The sequence below is a fragment of the Panthera onca genome, chromosome C2 (genome assembly GCF_046562875.1).
Source record: "Panthera onca isolate mPanOnc1 chromosome C2, mPanOnc1 haplotype 2, whole genome shotgun sequence".
In the NCBI taxonomy this organism is placed as follows: domain Eukaryota; kingdom Metazoa; phylum Chordata; class Mammalia; order Carnivora; family Felidae; genus Panthera; species Panthera onca.
The window spans coordinates 152,696,352-152,719,915 of NC_138347.1; the positions used below are offsets into that span (position 1 = coordinate 152,696,352).

Below are 23,564 nucleotides of genomic sequence, written 5' to 3' on the forward strand. Positions count from 1 at the left end.
AAATAGAGAGTCAATGACAGGCAGGGGGACTGCGTGTGCTGGCATTTGGCCAGCCGCACGACCCACGGGTGATCAGGGCAAATCCTCCCCCCTATTTCGCTGTGGATCCGCAACATCCTGGGTCACCTGGAACTCCTTCCCCAACCCCCACAACCTCCCTGTGCCCGCTGCCCCCACGCCCCACCGCGCCCAGGCTTCCACACCAACCTGGACAGTGTTGCGCTCGGCCTCTAAAGGTGGGTCCCATGTCGGGCTGTCCACAGTGTAGTCCAGCTCCTCGTCAGACTTGGCGAGCATCTTCCTGCAGGGATCTTCAAGCTTCTTGGTCAGGTGCTTCTTTGGGACAGAACGCTTCTCACAACTGAATGTGAGTTTTGAACATCCAGGGACAGAGACGCCTGCGGCACCAAAGGACCAAACTGAAAGCTCCCACAGATGAAGTGGACATTTCTAAGATGCCTAAATAAAACCACCAAAGCCACTTTGAGACTTCTTCCTCAACTTTCACACTTACTATATTACATATAATTGCTCTTCAGCATATAAATTATCCCTGGGACTTATTCTACGTACTCGAGACTTAGGAAGAGAGTGTTACAGTACTTGTTTGATTGTCAAACATGGTCAAAGAACAGGAGTAGGTCGCTGCCTGCCTGTCCGCCTCTAACGCATGTACACGCATCCTGTGTGTGAACTTGCTTTGCAAACAGTTCACAGGAGAAATCAAAGTTTGTATTAGTTTTGTATACGTATAAGTTCATCCCCAAAAGGTTAAAGGAGAACGCTCATTGCTAGCAAGAATGCAATGAAACTGGCAGCAGTACAATACCTGGTAAATCCTCAACACATGTTAACTCTATCCTTATTCATCTGCGGAACACCGAATTTCCAACTACCTTCACAATATTAAGTGGCTTGGTATCACGTGACACTTAATTCTGCTACCTCTCTCTGGTCTGCCTTCTCTGTGCAGCTCAGGTCGTCAATGGAACTCTGTTCTCATCAGCACCCTTGATTCTCTGGATCACAACCTTCCCACCCCAAATACCTTCTTGGCTCCAAAGCCTCAGGCTGGGTGGCTGGCGAGCTCAGCTTCCAAGCCTGGCACCACTGGGCCATCCTGATATGTGGCCACGGAATCCACAGAGCAACTTCCCCCTGTCCATACGCTGACTCTCCCAAAAGTCCACCTCCCTGCTTAAACCCACAACCAAGCTCCCACCCCACTCACTCTCAAAAGATCTTGCCTCCCACGTTACAGGCAACCTCAACATCACATACACATCGTTCTCTGGCTCCCTACTCAGTCTTCCCACCAGACTCATTAAAGGAAAAAAAAAAGTTGTTATTTTCCTACATGGGGTATGGAAAAACCCCACGGTCCATGTTGTGACTCCGTCAGGAATTTGCTCCCTTACTTATCTAGGTTTTCAGACCCTCCCTCTCTTGGTTCATTCAACCACTTTTCTTTTCTTTTTTGAGAGAGGGGGAGTGAGTGTGAGCAGGGGAAAGGCAGAGGCGGGGGTGGGGGGGTGGGGAGAGAGAGAATCCCAAGCAGGCTCCATGCTGTCAGTGCACAGTCTGACACAGGGCTCGAACTCACGAACCACGAGACTATGACCTGAGCCGAAATCAAGAGTCAGATGTTTAACCAACTGAGCCACCCAGGTGCCCCCAGCTACTTTTCTAAACATTTTCATATCTCTCGGTGTTGAGCAGCTAAGAAGAATGCATATTCCACCCTGAGGAGTTGAGACTTTGGTCTTGCAGGTGTTAGGGAGTTAGAGAGGAAGTGGAATGCTTAGAACTGACCCTCCCAAGAGTCATTATCAAATTAAACGAAAGGGAAAAAAATCCGTGGGGAAATGGTGGCTAAGGTGGCCCGTGCAGTCCTGCTACAGAACACCCCTGGAATGATACCAAAGGCTCGAACAGAGTACAGAAGCATTACCTTTAGGTGCAGAGCAAAACGGTACGGTGTCACTGTAGTAATCATCCGGGCAGATCAAATGATGCTTCTGTAGCAACACACTGTCCACACACCATCTGAAGATAGACTTCACTACATAGAAGGGAATAAGGACAAAGGTGTTTCAAGCATTACATTAAAGAACCTGAACCCCAAGTTTTTCATCCTCCAAACCTAAACCAGCTCACAAAATTCTTTCTCAGAACCCTGTGCAATCTTGAGATTAAAGAAACTAATCGTCAAATGATTACCAGCCACTTAAAAGAAGGCAACCATCAGACAAGGCTGTGTTGTGGTATCATTTGAGCTAACGTACTGTGTGACTCACGGAGAGGTCTGTTAACAAAATGTAATTAAGAAAAGTATGGTAGATCAAATAAATGGCCCCAACCCCTCACCCTTCTCTATATCCACACCCTTTGCCATATGACTTTGCAGTCCCTACAAGTAGAGACAGAGTACACTTCTTCACCCTTGACTTTGGCTGTGCGATGTACTTTGGCCAATGTTGGTAGGGGTTTGCACAGCTGAGCCTACTCTCTTGAGACTTTGCCATCATGAGAAGAGCTTCCCTGCCCCTGAGAAGAGCTCCTGCCCCTTTACCTTGGACTCCAGCATGAATCCATGTTAAGCAGACTTGAGCCCAACTTGTAGCAAAGAGCCAAGTTCAGCTGGGCCCACAGCTTAAAGCTGGTCTAGCCGGCCAAGAGTGGCTAGATCAGCCAACCCCCAACAGGTCTACTGACAGACAAAAGAGTAAAATCTCATTTAATGAAGTGGGAAGTCAAGCATTAATATCCATGGTGGTTGTTGTTGTTGTTGTTGTTATTGTTGTTTTGCCTCTCTCATCCCTGAAATGCAGCTAGATCAACACCAAACCATCTTACACACTTAGAAAACTGATCTGAAGATTCACACAACAATCTGCACAACATGAACCACAGAACTCAGCAGGTATATGGCGTGGAGAGGGGAACTTGGGGAGAGAGAACTTTGGAGGGCAGGGAGCTGTTTTTGCTTGTGAGGAGAGGACAGAGATGGGGGGTGGGAGAGTACAGGAAAAGCACTCCTCCTGAAAATAGCTGGAGAGAAAGAGAAAGAGTGGCAACACCTATAAGGGACTGAACACGAAAGGGAGAGAGGAGAGGGTTTAAATACCATTAAGACTCTATAAACAGGGGAGCACAGAGTCTGTGACTCTGCAGCTTGATACCTGGCAGAGCTCTGGTGGGAAGGGCAAATTCCCAGGAGTAGATAGCAGGGTTCGAGGGGTCTTTGGGCAACACAGGCAGAGGCGGTTCCCCTGCTAAGAGGACATTTGGTAGAGGCTGTGTGGCCTCCCCACAGGCAAAGCTTCCAGTGGACCCTGGAGAACAGCCACGTTTGTTGGTGTTGGAACAAGGATGTTAAGGGTGAAGCCTGGTGCCAGATGTGTGTTGTGATTTCCCATAATCCCCGAAACACTGCTGCTATATGATCCTGTGAACTTTCTCTGGGGCAGGCTAGTACCCAGCCACAGTCTCTGGGCATCTGCAGCAGTGCGGTCATGTGAACGAACATTCTGGGGGGTGGGCTAGCTCACGGAGACTCATCCCCAGAAGGTCTGAGTGGGTCAAAACTGCAGGACCCTCAGAAGTGAGTTTTATCTCAGCCCCATCTGAGATAAAACTCAGGAGGGAGGTGCCACCTAGCAGGACGATGGCTTGGTCGCGGACAGTGTAGAAGTGGGGAATGGACAGAAGCCTGAGACAATGGAGGAGTGCTTGATGGCCAGCTGGGGAGGGTACAGAGTTCTGATACTAGAGACTGGGTAGGTGGGTGACGCCATTTGACCCCTCCCGTGCATGCGCGTACACACGTATACATGAAACAACGATCCACCCCAGTAAACTAAGCAGCACCATCTATAGAGAATGGAACTACTACACCAAGCCCCACCCAACTGGGCCAACTGTGCTCTAGAGGATCACCACAAATCTCTCTGCCTGCTAGTTTATGGCCTATAAAGTGCTTCATACTTTGATTTCTAGGGGAAACTGGATGTAATTTCAATCATATTTCATTCTGTTTGCTGGCCCATCATTTCAAATTTTTTCCTTTTCTTATTCTTCAATACAGAAAGAGGAAAAAAATTATTTTTATTTACCATTTTCATAAAAAATATTTTTCTTAATTTTTCTCTACTATATTTTTTACTTCTTTGTAAATTTTCCTAATTCTATTTTTACTTTCATCATTTCATTTTATTCTAGTTTATTGTATTCATTTTTAAAAATGTTTTTATTTATTTTTGGGAGAGAGAGACAGAGCATGAGCGGGGGGGAGGGGGGAGGGGGGCAGAGAGAGGGAGATACAGAGTCCAAAGCAGGTTCCAGGCTCCAAGCTGTCAGCACAGAGCCCAACACAGGGCTCAAACCCATGAACTGTGAGATCATGACCTGAGCTGAAGTCGGATGCTCAACCGACTGAGCCACCCAGGCGCCCTTAATTGTATTCATTTTTTTAAATTTTCAAACGATTTCTTTTTTCCTTTTTTTTCTCTTCTTTCCCTTTTTTGTCTATTCTATCAAGAGTCTTTCAACAACCAGACCAAAATACACCTAGGATCTAGCATCCTTCATTTAATTTTTTGTGTTGCTTTTAATTTCTTAATTTGTTTATTTATTTTATTTTATTAATTCTTTTTCTCCCTCAAAATAATGAAATGAAGGAATTCACTCCAAAAGTAAGAACAGGAAGATATGACAGCTTAATCAACAGAGATACAAGCAAGATGTCTGAACCAGAATTTAGAATCATGATAATAAGAATACTAGCTGGGGCTGAAAAAAGCATAGAATCCCTTTCTGTGGAGATAAAAGAAGTAAAATCTAGTCAGGAGGAAATTTAAAAATGTTATAACTGAGACGCAATCTCAAATGGCTGCCATGACAGCAAGGATTGACGAAGCAGAGCAGTGAATCAGCGATATAGAGTATAAACTTTTGGAGAATAATGAAGCAGAAAAAAAGAGGGAAACTGAGGCAAAAGAGCATGATATAAGAATTAGAGAACTCAGTGACTCATTAAAAAGGAATAAAATCTGAATCATAGGGGTCCCAGAAGATGAAGAGAGAGAAAAACGGGTAGAAGTTTTATGTGAGCAAATCACAGTGGAAAACTTTCCTAACCTGGGGAATGACACAGACATCAAAATCCAGGAAGCACAGAGACATCCAATTAGATTCAACCAAAACCAACCATCAACAAGGCATCATAGTCAAATTCATTAAATACACAGACAAGGAAAGAATCATGAAAGCAGCAAGGGAAAAAAAGTCCTTAGTCTACAAGGAAAGACAGATCAGGTTTGCAGCAGACCTACGCACAGAAACATGGCAGGCCAGAAAGGAGTGGCAGGATATATTCAATGTGGAAAATTGGAAGAATATGCAGCCAAGAATTCTTTATCCAGCAAGGCTGTCATTCAAAATAGAAGGATAGATAAAAAGTTTCCCAGACAAAAACTAAAGGAGTTCATGACCACTAAGTCAGCCCTGTGAGAAACTTTAGGGGGGGACTCTCTGAGGGGAGAAAAGATGGAAAAAAACAAAAACAAAAAGACCAAAACCAACAAAGACTAGAAAGGACCAGAGAACAGAACCAGAAATTCCAACTCTACAGGCAACATAATGGCAATAAATTCATATCTTTCAGTATTCACTCTAAATGTCAATGGACTAAATGCTCTAATCAAAAGACATAGGGTAACAGAGGGGATAAGAAAACAAGATGCATCTATATGCTGTTTACAAGAGACCCATTTTAGACCTAAAAATTTTTTTTAATGTTTATTTATTTTTGAGACAGAGAGAGACAGAGCATGAATGGGGGAGGGTCAGAGAGAGAGGGAGACACAGAATCTGAAGCAGGCTCCAGGCTCTGAGCTGTCAGCACAGAGCGCGACGCGGGGCTCAAACTCACGGACTGTGAGATCATGACCTGAGTCGAAGTCGGACGCTTAACCAACTGAGCCACCCAGGCACCCCGAGACCCATTTTAGACCTAAAGTCACCTTCAGGTTGAAAGTAAGGGGATGGAGAACCATCTATAATGCTAATCATTGCCAAAAGAAAGCCAGAGGAGCTATACTTATGTCAGACAGTCTAGATTTTAAAATAAAGACTGTAACAAGAGATGAAGAAGGGCATTATATTATAACTAAGGGGTCTATCCACCAAGAAGATCTAACATGTTATAATCTAACATTATAAACATTTATGCTCCAACATGAGAGCACCCAAATATATGTCAATTAATCACAAACATACAGAAACCCATTGATAATAATACCATAACAGTAGGGGACTTCAACATCCCCACTTACAGCAATGGACAGATCATCTAAACAGGAAATCAACGAGGAAACAATGGCTTTGAATGACACACTGGACTGGATGGACTTAATAGATATAGTCAGAACATTTGATTCTAAAGAAGAATACACATTCTTCTCGAGTGCACATGGAACATTCTCCAGAATAGATCACATACTTGGAACATAAATCAGTCCTCAACAAGTACAAAAAGAACAAGATTATACTGTGCATATTTTCAGACCACAAAGCTATGAAACTCAAAATCAACCACAAGAAAAAATTTGTTAAGACAACAAACACTTGGTGACTAAAGGACATCCTACTAATGAATGAATGGGCCAACCAAGAAGTTAAAGAGGAAATTAAAAAGTACATGGAAGCCAATGAAAATGATAACACTACAGCCCCAAAACACTGTGATGCAGCAAAAGTGGTCGTAAGAGGGAAGTATATAGCAATACAGGCCTTCCTAAAGAAGGAAGAAAGATCTCAGATACACAACCTAACCTTACACCTTAAAGTGATGGAAAAAGAACAGCAAATAAAACCCCAAACCAGCAAAACGGGGGAAATAATAAAGATTAGAGCAGAAATCAATGCTATTGAATCCAAAAAACAAACAAACAAATAAACAAAACAGTAGAACAGATCAATGAAACCAGGAGCTGGTTCTTTGAAAGAATTAACAAAATTGATAAACCGCTAGCCAATTTGATCAAAAAGAAAAAGGAAAGGACCCAAATAGATAAAATCATGAATGAAAGAGGAGAGATCACAACCAACACTGCAGAGATACAAACAATAATAAGAGAATATTATGAGCAATTATACGCCAATAAATTGGGCAATCTGGAAAAAATGGACAAATGCCTAGAAACATATAAACTACCAAAACTGAAACAAAGAGAAATAGAAAATTTGAATGACCTATAACCAGTAAAGAAATCAAATTAGTAATAAAAAATCTCCAAAACAACAACAACAACAACAACAACAACAACAACAACAACAAAACAAGGGTCCAGGGCCAGATGGCTTTCCAGGGGAATTCTACCAAACATTTAAAGAACAGTTAACACCTATTCTTATGAAGCTGTTCCGAAAAATAGAAATGGAAGGAAAACTTCCAAACTCATTGTATGAAGCCAGCATTACCTTGACTCCAAAACCAGACAAAAACCCCACTAAAAAGGAGAACTAAAGACCAGTTTCCCTGATGAACATGGATGTAAAAATCCTCAATAAGATACTAGCCAACCGAATCCAACAATACATTAAAAGAATTATTCACCATGACCAAGTGGGATTTATATCTGGGATGCAGGGCTGGTTCAATATCCACACATTAATCAGTGTGATTCTTCACATCAATAAAAGGAAGGACAAGAACCACATGATCCTCTCAACAGATGCAGAGAAAGCATTTGACAAAATACAGCACCGTTCTTGATAAAAAACCCTCAAGAAAGTAAGGATAGAAGGATCATACTTCAAGATCTTGAAAGACCCACTGCTAATCTCATCCTCAATGAGGAAAAACTGAGAACTTCACCCTAAGTTCAGGAACGTGACAGGGATGTCCACCCTCGCCACCATTATTCAACATAGTACTGAAGTCCTAGCTTCAGCAATCAGAAAACACAAAGGAATAAAAGGCACCCAAATGGGCAAGGAGGAAGTCAAACTTTCACTCTTTGCATATATGATACTCTATATGGAAAACCCAAAAGATTCCACAAAAAAACTGCTAGAACTGATGCATGAGGTCAGCAAAGTCGCAGGATATAGAATCAATGCACAGAAATCGGTTGCATTTCTATACAATTATAAAGCAATAGAAAGAGAAATCAAGGAATCAATCCCATTTACAATCGCACCAAAAACCATAAAATATCTAGGAATAAACCTAGTCAAAGAGGTGAAAAATCTATACACTGAAAACTATAGAAAGCTTGTGAAAGAAATTGAAGAAGACACACACACACACACACACACACACACACACGCACACACACGGAAAAATATTCCATACTCATGGATTGGAAGAACAAATATTGTTAAAATGTAGACACTACCCAAAGCAATCTACATATTCAACGCAATCCCGATCAAAGTAACACCAGCATTCTTCACAGAGCTAGAACAAACAATCCTAAAATTTGTATGGAACCAGAAAAGACCCCGAACTGAGCCAAAGCAATCCTGAAAAAGAAAAGTGAAGCTGGAGGCATCGCAATCCCGGTTTTCAAGCTGTATTACAAAGCTGTAATCATCAAGACAGTATGGTGCTGGCACAAAAACAGACACTCGGGTCAATGGAACAGAATACAGAACCCAGAAATGGACCCACAAATGTATGGCCAACTAACCTTTGACAAAGCAGGAAAGAACATCCAAATGGTGCTGGGAAAACCGTACAGCAAATGCATTAGAATGAACCTGGACCCCTTTCTTATACCATACCCCAAAATAAACTCAATATGGATGAAAGACCTAAACGTAAGACAGGAAGTCATCAAAATCCTAGAGGGAAAAGCAGGCAAAAACCTCTTTGACCTCGGCCGCAGCAACTTCTTTCTCAACGCGTCTCTGGAGGCATGGGAAGCAAAAGCAAAAGTGATCTATTGGTATCTCATCAAGATAAAAAGCTTCTGCACAGCGAAGGAAACAATCAGCAAAACTAAAAAGCAACCTATAGAATGGGAGAAGATATTTGCAAATGACATATCAGATAAAGGGTTAGTATCCAAAATCTGTAAAGAACTTATCAAACTCAACACCCAATAAACAAATAATCCAGTGAAGAAATGGGCAAAAGACATGAATAGACACTTCTCCGGAGAAGACATCCAGATGGCCAACAGACACATGAAAAAATGCTCAACATCATTCATCATCTGGGAAATAGAAACCAAAACCACAATGAGATACCACCTCACAGCAGTCAGAATGGTTAAAATTAACAACTCAGGCAACAACAGATGTTCGTGAGGATGTGGAGAAAGAGGATCTCTTTTGCACTGCTGGTGGGAATGCAAACAGGTGCAGCCACTCTGGAAAACAGTATTTAGGTTCGTCAAAAAAGTTATAAATAGAACTACCCTATGACGCAGCAATTGCAGTACTAGGTATTTATCCAAAGGATACAGGTGTGCTGTTTCAAAGGGGTACTTGTACCCCAATGTTTATAGCAGCACTATTGACAATAGCCAAAGTATGGAAAGAGCCCAAATGTCCGTCGACGGATGAGTGGATAAAGAAGATGTGGTGTGTGTGTGCATGCGTGCACACACACACACAATGGAGTATTACTCAGCTATCAAAAAGAATAAAATCTTGGGGTGCCTGGGTGGCGCAGTCGGTTAAGCGTCCGACTTCAGCCAGGTCACGATCTCGCGGTCCGTGAGTTCGAGCCCCGCGTCAGGCTCTGGGCTGATGGCTCGGAGCCTGGAGCCTGTTTCCGATTCTGTGTCTCCCTCTCTCTCTGCCCCTCCCCCGTTCATGCTCTGTCTCTCTCTGTCCCAAAAATAAATTAAAAACGTTGAAAAAAATTTTTTAAAAAAAAAAGAATAAAATCTTGCCTTTTGCAATGACGTGGATGGAGCTAGAGAGAATAATGCTAACCAAATCAAATCAGTCAGAGAAGGACAAATACCATATGATTTCACTCATGTGTGGAATTTAAGACACAAAACAGATGAACATAAGGAAAGGGAAGCAAAAATAATATAAAAACAAGAAGGGGAACAAAACATAAGAGACTCATAAATACAGAGAACAAACTGAGGGTTGCTGGAGGGGTTGTGGGTGGGGGGGATGGGCTGAATAGGCAAGGGGCACTAAGGAAGACACTTGTTGGGATGAGCACTAGGTGTTATACATAGGGATGAATCACTGGAATCTACTCCTGAAATCATGATTGCACTATACGCTAACTTGGATGTAAATTTACAAATTAATTAATTAATTAAATTTTAAAAAATATCCATGGTTGATGATCCAAGGAAGAGTGGTAGAGACACGTTATTTAGATGTATCAAGAAGAATCAAAGCTGAAAATGGCCACCTTTGGCAAGTGGACTGAGGTTGGGAGAGGTGGCACGGAGGATTTTTTTTTTTTAGAGCATTTTTAGGTTCTTAGCAAAATTGAGAACAAAGATGTTCCATATACTCCCTGCCCCCACACACGCACAGCCTCCTGCATTATTAACGTCCCCACACTAGAGGGGTATGTGTGTTACAATTGACGATCCCACACTGACACATCATTTTCACATAAAGTCCTTGGTTTACATTACAATTCACTCTTGGTGGTGTATATCTAAGGGTTTGGACAAATTTATAACGTCATGCATGGGGTATGGCTTTTTATATTTCATCCGAAGCCTCTCTAAACCATTTGAGTTTTTAAAATCATGTATATGAAGAGATTGATTAAAAAATAAGGAATAAGTAAGATGAATGGAAGACTCAGAAGTCTTCAAAGTTTGTTGTTTGCTGCATTAACCAACATGGTGCCTGTAACTGGCCTTGCCCTTTGGAGTTTCCCTATAACCCAGGATATAGGTGAGACAAGTGAAAAATATGTGTTTCTCCCATGATATTTGTTAATTTAGGAGTTTCAAGATTTTGCTTACTGTTATAATCAGAGTTCAATGACGAAAACAGAAATCACTCTCTGTAGATCATATATAAAGGGCTAAATGTAGGGGATGATGGAAAGGGAGACAGAATGTCAGGGAAGCTATTGCTACCAACTTCGGCCAGCAGCACTGAGGTAGGGAGTTCTCAAGAAGTTATCTGGAAGCTGCTGTGAAATTCACAGCTGCTCAGTTATCTGCCTGCTACTGCTTCTGGAGAACAGTGACCTCCCCTTCCAAAACTCGCCCAAATCTCTCATGAGCGACCTAACCTGGAAACCTCGGGGAAAGGTGCATTCTGGGAAACGTGGTCCCTTGGCCTCTCCTGTGCAATAGAGACCTCAGCAGAGGGTGGAGGGAATGCCAAGTTCTGTTCCATCCCAGTTCCCAACGACTTTAGTATTGGCCTATTTGAAATATTAAAAGATAAAACTTCCATACAAAGGGCAGGGGGTGTGTGGGATGGAGACGTATCCTCTTCTCTTCTGATACCATTCTCTCCACGGTCCTCCCCCAGGCTGTGGGCAGTTAGGTGTTATGTCTGCAGAAGCAGGGGGCAGTTCATTTGTCAGATCTTTGGAAAGTCTCTCTCCATGTCTGGCCTGGATTATGTACCAGGTGAGCCTTGGAAAACCCTGCACTGGCCTCGTGACCATCCTCCACCACCTGGGAAGAGTGGGCTGCCTACACCGACCCTATACTCTTGAGCATGGCTCTGTTCCATTCCCTGAGAGATAATGTGGGCAATTTACCAGCAAGGGAAGGGAATGAAAGCACAAGATGTTCTGATCCTCTCCCCGCCTCCCCTCCCCGACTGGAGAATTTACATGTTTTTCACCTTGTGACATTTAGCAAATAGAGAAAGGCTGCCTCTGTGCCTAAAAAAGAAAGGTTTCAGGGGAATGTCATCATCATCAATCACCGAAGTTATAAAAAAAGGTTTGGGGAACCTGGGTGGCTTAGCTGGTTGAGCGTGTCTTAATTTCAGCTCAGGTCATGATTCCAGGGTCATGGGACTGAGCCCCAAGTCAGGCTCTGCATTGAGCGTGGAGCCTGCACCTGCTTATGATTTCCTCTCCCTCCCTCCCTCCCTCTCTCTCTCTCTCTCTCTCTCTCTCTGTCTCTCTCTCTCTCTCTCTCCCCCCTGCCCCCCGCCTCTGCCCCTCTCTCCCCAACTCACACACTCTCTAAAACAAAAAAAAGCTCCTGGGTCACCTCATGTTCCTCCATTCCCCCCACCTGCCACCCAGAAGCAGGAACCAGAGGGATGTCCATGGAACTGGATTAAGATCTTTACTTCTGCTACTTTTGAAATAAAAAAAGAGAAACGTTACCAGCGGAAGGCTGAGAAACCAGAGCAGATAATGTCTGATTATAACTATATTATCTTGGGTAAAAAATAAAATGAAGGTCATTGAAAAACTCCCCTGACTGAGGGTGCTCAGTTCTCAATGTTTTATTTCACTTTCACTTAAAAACAACCAAACATTTCATCCCCCTTGATCTCTAGCCAGAAGAATCCCACCAAGACAGGAAGAGCATCGGACTTCTGGGGCTCAGGGGACATCAGGCAACAGATAATACCTCCTGAGAATCTGCTACCAATAATCTCTGCCAAGTCCACGGTGGAGGGAGGGGTGCTGGCAGCTACACAACTCTGCCGTGGGGTGGGGGGCACAGGACGAGATACAGAATGTGCACCGAGTGTTCACTCTCCACTGGGCTGGGCCTCAGAGGTGGCAGGCCTGACCAAGGTTAGGGCCTCATACCCAGGGCCACGCCTTGAGGGAAGGCATCTACACCTGTGGGACACCAGGCCTGCTCCGGTCACCAATCCTTCCTCCTCCTCCTGATAGAAGCTGAGCTCTGACAGCAGACTCACTCAAGTTCAAATGTGGGCCCCAGTACTTCTGAGTTGTGGGAATTTAGGGAAGTTATTTGACCCTTTCTCTCAGTTTAGTTCCTGTAGCTATAAACTGGAGAGGAAACCTACTTCGCAGGGTTGTTGGAAGGATTCAGCGGGATAACCTAGGCAACGCATCTTACACAGCATCTGGTCCCTAGGAAGACCCCGTAAGTCTAATGCCTTTCTAAGCCACTCTCTTCCACCTCTCCCTCCCTCTGGGCCACAGATATGCAGTCTCCCAACCCTAAAAGCACAGTCCCTTCTTCTTATTGCACCAGAAAGTCATGATTTTCAGGGATGCAGGAGGATAGATCAAAGTCTTTGGGGACAATAAAGGGAACCAGGCCTCCTTGGAGAAATGGCTGATTGCAGGTCCGGGGCAAGAAGATAAAGCCTGGAACATCTAACCATTCTAGAAAATAAGGAAGTTATCAAAGACAACTGCTATTGTATCAAAAGAGTTAGGAGGGAACTTGAAAAAGCTCCAATAGGGCCCAAGATGGGACAATGTGAGCATTAATAAAGATAATAAATACAACTGTAGTTATGAAATCCACAAGTTCATAATGATACTAAAAATCAACCAACACACCTCATTAGTCACTTTTGGAAATGCTCGGGGAACCAACTCGTTATTTTAAAAACCAGAAAGAATTAATCCTGCCCATCAATGATAATCATAGTAGTTGCTGAAAAGCTTCCCCATGGAGAAGTACCCCATACCATTAGCGTGTCATTATAATTTACAGCCCCTAATGAGATAATGGATCCAGGCAAAGGTTGCCAGCATCATGAAGAGAGAGACATCAGAAATCAAGTGCCTCCCGAAGGCAGCACACAGCAAGACCTATGAAGTAGTCTTGCCCTTTCGCCCACAAAATAATCGAACCTAGGCCTCATGAAGTCTCTAGAACTACTCACTCAATTGCAGGAAATACAGGAACCAGGAGACCAGGTTAAATGACACCACAATATTGAAATCAGCAAAATCAAGACTACGGACAAGTCTACAGGAAAACAACCCAATTTCTTTAACAAAGAAATTGATCAGAGAGAGTGTTGCCATCGAGGTGGCTGTCTGAGAAAAAGGTTCTCAGTGAATGCTGGCGGGTGTGGTGATGGAGCGTTGAGGAGGAAGGAGAATCGGTGAAATCTGACCGTACCTCTCCACGAATACTCATCAGCTGTAGTTTAATTTGGAGAATTTAATGTAGAAAACCACAACAGACGCCAGCTTGACCAGGTGGTCCAGGTTACCATCACCTGTGCCTTCTGACGGCTGCAGTGAGAAGAGCACCGCACGCCTACTGTTGGTGTTGCCAAGAGGGAGTCTGAATCCGGCCACAAGGAGACATGAGAGCCACAGAATGAAAGGCCGGCCAAGAACGTCAGGAGAGGATTCTGAGACGGCCAGAAGCCATCTCCGCGCTTAGACAAGAGCTGCACTGGCAGAAGCAGCCTAAAGTAACTGTTCTGGAACGCTGGAGTCTACAGAAGACTTGGAACTTCTGGGAAAGACTTGGAGGTAAATGGCGGCTAACTTCAACTCAGCAGAGTGGCAGCTACCCAGCCACCATCCCACCCCCATGGCAAACATCTGTGCGTGCATTCCTGGTGCAACTCGCACAGTTTGCGGGAGCCTGGGTGAGCAAAGAGGGCTCCATCTTCCAAATACCAGGTATCTGTGCTCTGATTTCACATTACTGCTTCTGACCACAGAGGTGCCTACAAAGAGGCCAGCGGCCATTGCTGAGGGCCCTCCTCCACAGCTGCAAGCCCCTCCTCCTACAGAAGTGACTTCTAGGCAATTTAAAGGGCTGGTGCCTTTTTCCTCCCATTCATCTTCCTTTTTCCTCTTTTGGGAACCAGATATTAAGGACTAGGACATTCAAGGGGCACCTGGGTGGCTTAGTTGGTTAAGTGGCCCACTTCGGCTCAGGTCATGATCTCGCGGTTCATGAGTTTGAGCCCTGGGTCAGGCTCTGTGCTCACTGGTCAGAGCCTGGAGCCTGCTTCAGATTCTGTGTCTCCCTCTTTCTCTGACCCTCCCCCACTTGCACTCTGTCTCTTTCTCGAAAGTTAATAAACATTTAAAAATGTTTTTAATTAAAAAAGACTAGGACATTCAAAAACAATTGCAGATGTGGACAAAATTAGAACTTGACTGCACATGTCCGGGGAAAGGCTGAGAAAAGACCTGAGAAGACCTTAGGTTTATATCTCAGGCTGACCCTTGGCACAGACAGCCTACAACAATTTTTTAAAAAGCAAGAACAATAAACAAAAATGACAAGTTCTAGAGAAGGAGGAGAGTCTGATTTCTACAGTTAGCACATTATTAGATTCAAATATCCAGTTTTCTTTTTTTTTTTAATTTTTTTTAACATTTATTTATTTTTGAGATAGAGAGAGACAGAGCATGAATGGGGGAGGGTCAGAGAGAGGGAGACACAGAATCCGAAACAGGCTCCAGGCTCTGAGCTGTCAGCACAGAGCCCGACACGGGGCTCGAACTCACAGACCGCGAGATCGTGACCTGAGCCGAAGTCGGCCGCCCAACCGACTGAGCCACCCAGGCGCCCCGCAAATATCCAGTTTTCAACAACAACAAATCACAAGAGGGATACCTGGGTGGCTCAGTCAGAGAGCACATGACTCTTGATCTCATGGTAGAGTTGGGTGTAGAGTTTAGTTTAAAAGAAAAACATCACAAGACATACAAAGAAATAAGAGAGTGTGGCCCATTCAAAGGAAATCAATCGACCAACAGAAACTGTCCCTGAAAAAGACCTGATTACAGATATACTAGACAAAGACTATAAAACAACAGTCTTAAGATGCTCACAGAACGACAGGAAGATGTGGAGAAAGTCAAGAAGGTGCCGTATGAACAAAATGTAAATATCAGTAAGGACAATGAAAACCGAAAAAGAAACCAGAAAGAAATGTTGAAGCTGAAAAGTACCATAACTAGAAATGAAAACTTCACTATCAAAGAGATTCAAAGTCAGGTTTGAGCAGGTAGAAGAATCAGTGACATTGAAATAGGACAATGGAAATGATCACGTCTGAGGAACAGAATGGAAAGACTGAAGAAAAGTGAACAGAGCCTGGGGGACCCACGGGACAGCATCAAGCCGACCCACACACACATGTGGGAATCCCAGAAGAGGGGAGAGAAAGGGGCAGAGAGAATATCTGAAGAAATAATGGCTGAAAACTTCCCAAATGGGAGGAAATACATGAATGTTAAACATCCAAGCAGCTCAGTGAACTGTAAGTAAGATGAACTCAGAGACTCACAACAAAACACACTAATCGAGCTTTGAAAGACACAAAGGAGAGAATCTTCACAGCAGGAGAGCCACTCGGCACATATAAGGGCCCTCAGTAAGGCAGATCTCCAAGAATTTTGGAGGCCAGAAGGCAGTGGGACAATGTGTTCGAAGTGCTAAAAGGAGAAAGCTGTCAACTAAAAATCCTGTATCTGATAAAACCGTCCCTCAAAAGTAAGTAAGAAATGAAGACATTCGCAGATAAACAAAAGCTGAGGGAGTCTGTTACCATGAGACCTGCCTGCAAGAAATGCTGACAGAGCCCTGCAAGGTGAAATGAAAGGACACTAGAGAGTAACCTGAAGCTGTATGGAGAAATAAAGATCTCAAAAAAAAAAAAAAAAAAAGGTAAATGCATGGGAAATCATGGAAGGTTTCTACATGATTTAAGAGATTATTATTTAAAGGGAAAAAAACAAGTATTAGTCTAAAAGCTGGAATTATATTAGCTTCAGTTCATAACTTGAAGTCTTGTTTTCTACATCATTGAAAGAAACTAATGCATTTTTTAAAGTTTATTTATTTTGAGAGAGAGAGAGAGTGTGCGAAAGCAAGGGGAAGGGTGGGGCAGAGAGAGAAGGAGAGAGAGAATCCCAAGCAGGCTCCTTGCTGTCAGCACAGAGCCCAATGCAGGGCTCGATTTAATGAACATGAGATCATGACCTGAGTTGAAATCAAGAGTCAGATGCTCAATGGACTGAGACACCCAGGAAACCCAAGAAACGAATGCATTTAAAAGAACTGTTAGTTTATGTTTCTGGGCACACAATGGGTAAAGATGTAATTTTGTGACTTCAGCAACCTAACAGGGTGGGGACAGAACCGTAAAGAAGCAGAACTTTTGTAGGTTATTGAAGTTAAGCTGGTATAAATTCAAATTAGAGTGTTGTAACTTTAGGTTGTTAATGTAATCCCTATGGTAACCACAAAGAAACTAGTTGTAGAATATACACAAAAGAAATTAGAAAGGAATTTAAACATTACACACACACACACACACACACACTCACACAGACCCAACACAAAAGAAAACAGTAATGTGGCAAATAAGAGACAGAAGATCTATAAGGCATATAGAAAAAAATAACAAAATGACAGAAATCCCTCCTTATTAGTAATTACTTTAAATGTACATAGATTAAACTCCCCAATCAAAAGACAGTTTGGAAGAATGAATAAAAAGACATGATCCAACTACATGCTGTCTATAATGGACTCACTTTATTTTTTAAAATTTTTTTAACGTTTATTTATTTTTGAGAGACAGAGAGAGAGAGAGAGCGAGCAGGGGAAGGGCAGAGAGAGAGGGAGACACAATCTGAAGCAGGCTCTAGGCTGTGAGCTGTCAGCAGAGAGCCTGTCGCAGGGCTCAAACCCACGAACTGTGAGATCATGACCTGAGCCGAAGTCGGACGCTTCATCATCTGAGTATAATGCGCTCACTTTAGATGCAAGACACAAATAGAATGTAAGTGAAAGGATGCAAAAAGATATTCCATGCGAATAGTAAACAAAAGTATAGCATTCCATGCAAAAGCACCTAAGGGGTGGCTATTCTAATATCAGACAAAATAGGCTTTAAATCAAAAGGTCACAAGACACAAAGAAGGACAGGGGTGCCTGAGTGGCTCAGTTGGTTAAGCATCTGACTCTTGATTTTGGCTCAGGTCAACATCTCATGGTTGTGGGTTCAAGCCCCGCAACGAGCCCCACGTCAATCTCTGCACTGAGCATGGAGCCTGCTTGGGATTCTCTCTCTCCCTCTCTCTCTGCCTCTCCCCCGCACTCTCTCTCTCTCAAAAATAAACATTCAAAAAAAAAGACACAAATAAAGGCATTATATATTAATAAAAGGTTCAGTATGACAAGAAGATATAACAACTACAATCATTTACACACTTAAATACAGGCCATCAAAATAATGAAGCAAAAATTGACAGAATTGAGGGGAGAAATAGACAATTCTACAATATTAGTTGGACACTTCAGTACCCCATTTGCAATAATTGACAGAAACACAAGACAGAAGATGAGTAAGGAAACAGAGGATGTGAAGAACACAATAGACCAACAAGATCTAACAGTACGCTCCCCAACGACAGCCATTTATTTACATGTTCTTCTCCAGTGCACATTAGACCTTTCCCAGACCACACGTAAAGCCACAAATTGAATTTCAATAGATTTTAAAAGATAGATATCATACAGAGTATCTTCTCTGACAACAATGGGATGAAGTTAGAAATCAGGGACAGAAGGAAACTGGAAAATTCACTAAACTGTGGGACTTAAACCACACATTTGTAAACAACAAATGGATCAAAGAAGAAACCACAATGGAATTAGAAAATACTTAGAGACAGACAATGAAAGTGAAAATACAACATACCCAACTTATAGGACACAGTGAAAGTGGTGCTAAGGAGAAAATTTATAGCTATAAGCACAATTAAAAAAAAAAAAAGAAAGAAAGAAAGATCTGGGGTGCCTGGGTGGCTCAGTTGGTTAAGTGTCTCACTCTTGATTTTGGCTCAGCTCATGATCCCAGAGTTGTGGATCGAGCCCCGTGTTGGGCTCCGTTCTGAGCATGGAACCTGCTTAAGATTCTCTCTCTCTCTCTCTCTCTCTCTCTCTCTCTCTCTCTTTCTGCCCCTCTCCCCAACTTGCTCTTTCTCTCTAAAAATAAACAAGGAAATATGAAAAAATAAGAAAGATCTCAAGTCAACAACCTAACTTTAGAACTTAAGAAAGCAAAAAAAAAATTTTTTTAAAGAACTTAAGGAACTAGAAAAACAAACTAAACCCAAAGCTAGATGAAGGAAATAACAAAGATTAGAGCATAAATAGAGAACAGAAAAACAACAGAGAAAATCAACTGAACCTAAAAGTTGGTTCTTCAGAAAAATCAACAAGACTGACAAAACTCTAGCTAGATCAACTAAGAAAAAGAGAAGACTCAACTGACTCAAGTCAGACATGAAAATGGGATGTTACTACTGATTCCACAGGGGGGAAAAAGGATTATAAGAGTACTAGGAACAATTCTATCCCCCCAAAATTGAATAACATAGATAAAGTGGACAAATTCCTAGAAACAGGAAACTTACAAGGACAAAATCCCAAAGAAATCTATTCAGGAATAGAAAATCTGAATTGACTTATAACTAGTAAGAAGATTGAATCAGCAGTCAAAAATCTCCCAACAAGGGGCACCTGGGTGGCTCACGTGGTTAAGCGTCTGACTTCGGCCCAGGTCATGATCTCACTATTCGTGAGTTTGAGCCTCATGTCAGGCTCTGTGCTGACAGCTCAGAGCCTGGAGCCTGCTTCAGATTCCATGTTTCCCTCTCTCTCTGCCCCTCTCCCACTCATACTCTGTGTCACTCTCTCTCTCAAAAATAAAGAAACATTAAAAAAATTTATTTTTAATCTCCCAACAAAAAAATGCCCTCCCTGCACATGATGGTTTCACTGGTGAATTCTACCAAACATTTACAGAATTGAACATTAAAAAAAACCAAACATTTAAAAAAACTGAAGTTTTTTTTTTTAATGGAGTAGGAGGGAACACTTACTAACTCATTCAATGAAGCCAGCATTACCCTGATACCAAAGCCAGACAAAGACACCACAAGAAAACTTCAGACCAGTATCTCTTATTAACCTCAATGTAAAAGTCTTCAGCAAAATACTAGCAAATAGAATCCAGCAGCTTAGTGAATGGATCATATATGATGACCAAGTAAGACCTATTCCTAGGATGCAAGGTGGTTCAACATATGAAGAAACTTATCAGTGTAATACACCACATTAATGGAATGAAGGGGGAAAAATCACATGATCATCTCAATTGATACAGAAATAACATTAAACAAACTCAACACACTTTCATGATAAAAACACTAAAAAAAACTAGGACTAGGAGGAAACCACCTCAACATGATAAAAGCCACAGATGGAAAACCAGTAGCAAACATCATACTCAATGGTAAAAGACTGAAAGCTTTTCCTTGAAGGTCAGGAACAAGGCAAGGGGCAAGGATACCTGCTTTCACCATTTCTAGTCAACACAGCGCTAGTAGTTCTAACTAGAGCAATTAGGCAAGAAAAAAAAAAAGGCATCCAAATTGGAAAGGAAGAAGTATCTGTTTGCAGATGATCTGACCTTATATGTAGAAAACCATAAAGGCTCCACAAAAAACTGTTAGAATATATGAATTCAGCAAAGTAGCAGGACACAAAATCAACATGCAAAAATCAGTTGCATTTCTATCCACTAACAGTGAATGATCTGAAAAGGAAATTATGGAAACAATTCCATTTAAGATAGCATCAGAGGGGCGCCTGGGTGGCTCAGTCGGTTAAGCAGCCGACTCCGACTTTGGCTCAGGTCATGATCTCGCAGTCCGTGAGTTTGATCCCTGCGTCGGGCTCTGTGCTGACAGCTCAGAGCTTGGAGCCTGTTTCAGATTCTGTGTCTCCCTCTCTCTGACCCTCCCCTGTTCAGGCTCTGTCTCTTCCTGTCTCAAAAATAAATACAACGTTAAAAAAAATTTTTTTTAAAAGATAGCATCAGAAAGAATACCTAAAAGCTAATTGAAAAGGTGAAAGACTTGTACAATAAAAAGTACAAAACACTGCTGAAAGAAATTAAAGATGACGTAAATAGAAGGAAACACATTCCTTGTTAATGGATTAGAAGACTTAATACTAAAATGTCAATACCACCCAAAGTAATCTACAGATTCAGTGCAATCCCTACCAAAATACCAAGGATGTGTTTTGCAGAAATAGAAAAACCCATCCCAAAATTCATATGGAACCTCAAGGAACCCCCAATAGCCAAAACAACCCTGAAAAAGAATGAACAGAACTGGAAGATTCACGCTTCCTGATTTAAAAACGTACTGCAAAGCTATGGTAATCAAAATAATATGGCACTGACAAAAAGACAGACATAGAAACAAATGGAATAGAATAAAAAGCCCAGAAATAAACCCTCATATCTATGGTCAAATGATTTTTGACAAGGATGCCAATACCATTCAATGAGGAAAGAACAATCTTTTCAACAAATGATGCTGGGGAAAGTGGATATCCTTATGCAAAAGAATGAAGTTGGATTCTTATCTAACACCATATAAAACAGCGTATCAAAGTTAATCAGGGGCACCTGGGTGGCTCAGTCAGTTGCGCGTCTGACTCTTGGTTTTGGCTCGGGTCACGGCCTCACAGTTTGTGGGTTTGAGCCCCACTTGCTTGGGATTTTCTGTTTCTCCCCTCTCTCTGCTCCTCCCCCTGACTCATGTGTGCATGCTGACTCTTGCCCACTCAGGTGCAAACTCTCTCTCCCCCTCTCAAAATAAATCAATAAACTTAAAAAGAAAGTTAAGACCTTTGTCTTTCTCTTTCTGACTTCTTCGACTTAGCATTATACCCTCTAGGTCTACCCATGTTGTTGCAAATGGCAAGATCCATACTTTTTTATGGCTGAGTAATATTCCATTGTGTGTATGTACCATATCTTCTTTATCCATTCGTCTATTGATGGACACTTGGATGCTTCCATATCTTGGCTATCGTAAACAATGCTACGATAAGCATATGATTTCCCTCATATGTGGAATTTCAGAAACGAGACACAGGAATGAAGAAAAAAAAGAGACAAATTAAAAACTCTTAAATATGAAGAACTCGTGGTTGCCAAAGGGGGGGGTGGGGGGATGGGTGAAATAAAGGGGGTTAAGAGTACACTTATAAGTGACAGTAAGTGTCACTGCATCTCTTGGTCTGACTTCATGCCAGAGGGAGTTAATACAATTTCACCGTTTCTAGCTCAAGAACTTAATGAGGCACCTAAAATGTTACCCAACAGGAAACCATCTGCCTCTTGGGATAGGTATTTTGTTGTGTGCAACGGTCTCAAGCACTGTAGGATGTCTTAGCATCCCTGACCTGCCAAGTACTGAAAGACAGAAACACAACCCACCCCCTTCACTGGAACATCAAAGATGCTTCCAAACTTTTCTGCATGCCCGCTAGGAGAATGACACGCCCCAAGGTTAGGACTACTGAATGTGAACACAGAAGCTGCTCTAAATGCAGTTTACCCTTCCCTACCTCCGAAAACTCAAACGTCTATCTTCCCTTATTTGGCTGGAGTATCAGCCACTCCGAGAGTATAAATTCTATTTTGACTAAAAGGCCTCCACCACTTACTGGCTGGGTGACCTTGAACAAGGTAGCTACGCTTACAAAACTTAGTTTCTTTCTCTTTTTTTAAAATTTTTTTTTAATGTTTATTTAGTTTTGAGATAGAGAGAGACAGAGCATGAGTGGGGAAGGGGCAGAGAGAGGGGGAGACAAAGAATCCGAAGCAGGCTCCAGGCTCTGAGTTGTCAGCACGGAGCCCTACACGGGGCTCGAACTCAGGAACTAGGAGATCGTGACCTGAGCGAAAGTTGGACGCTTAACCCACTGAGCCACCCAGGCGCCCCTATAGAACCTCAGTTTCATCTATGAAACGGGGAGGAGGCTTACTTAAGTCAGGGGAGTTAGCTCTAGCGTGGAAGCAAGAGTTCCTTCCTGAGCTTCCCCCCACCCCCGCACGAAATATAAGTCTTGGCCATTTTGGAATATCTTGTACATTAAGATCCCTTGGTAGTTTATAGAAGCTAGTTCCAAGAAGCACAACATTTTATTCAGAGCAAATAAAGCCGACTCACTTAAAAACAAAAACAAGTATGCTTATTGTGACGAGCATAGAGTAACGTACAGAATTGCCGAATCGTCATACCGCACACCTGAAGCTAATAGAACACTGTATGTTAATTGGACTTCAATTAGAATTTTAATCAAAGGCCTAAATGTAAGACCTAAAACAGTAAGACTCTTAGAATACAGGGCAAACACTTCGCAGCACTGGATTGGACGATGGTTTCTTGGACATGACACCAAAGGCACAGGCAACAATTTAAAAAATGACGGGGGCCCCTGGGTGGCTCAGGGAATTGAGCGTCCGACTCCAGCTCAGGTCATGATCTCAAAGTCCCAATTCCTGAGTCTGAGCTCCGCATCAGACTCTCTGCTGTCAGCACAGGACCCACTTTGAATCCTCTGTCCCCAACTCTCTCTGCCCCTCCCCCCACTCGCACTCTCTCTCTCTCTCTCTCACACACACACACACACACACAAATTAACATTTGAAAAAAAATTTTTTAATAAAAATGATTTTAAAAATGGCTTCCATGGGCATTTCTCCAAAGAAGATATATAAATGGCCAATCGGTACATGAAAAGAGGCTCAACATCACTAATTTGCAGGGAGATGCAGATCAAAAGTATAATAAGATACCA

The 23,564-nt window shown here is 42.5% G+C and overlaps 1 protein-coding gene across 2 annotated transcripts in view; it reads right to left on the minus strand.

Annotated features, from left to right (window-relative positions):
* Nucleotides 1-23,564, minus strand: part of DLEC1 (DLEC1 cilia and flagella associated protein) — a 91,437-nt gene that overhangs the window by 63,761 nt on the left and 4,112 nt on the right. For both annotated transcript variants that reach the window (XM_078432506.2, XM_078432505.2), the window contains exons 3-4: nucleotides 1,952-2,062; nucleotides 208-398 (exon numbers count right to left, since the gene is read on the minus strand). In XM_078432506.2, coding sequence (XP_078288632.2) covers nucleotides 208-398; nucleotides 1,952-2,062 — 302 coding nt within the window. The remainder of the gene's footprint in view (nucleotides 1-207; nucleotides 399-1,951; nucleotides 2,063-23,564) is intronic.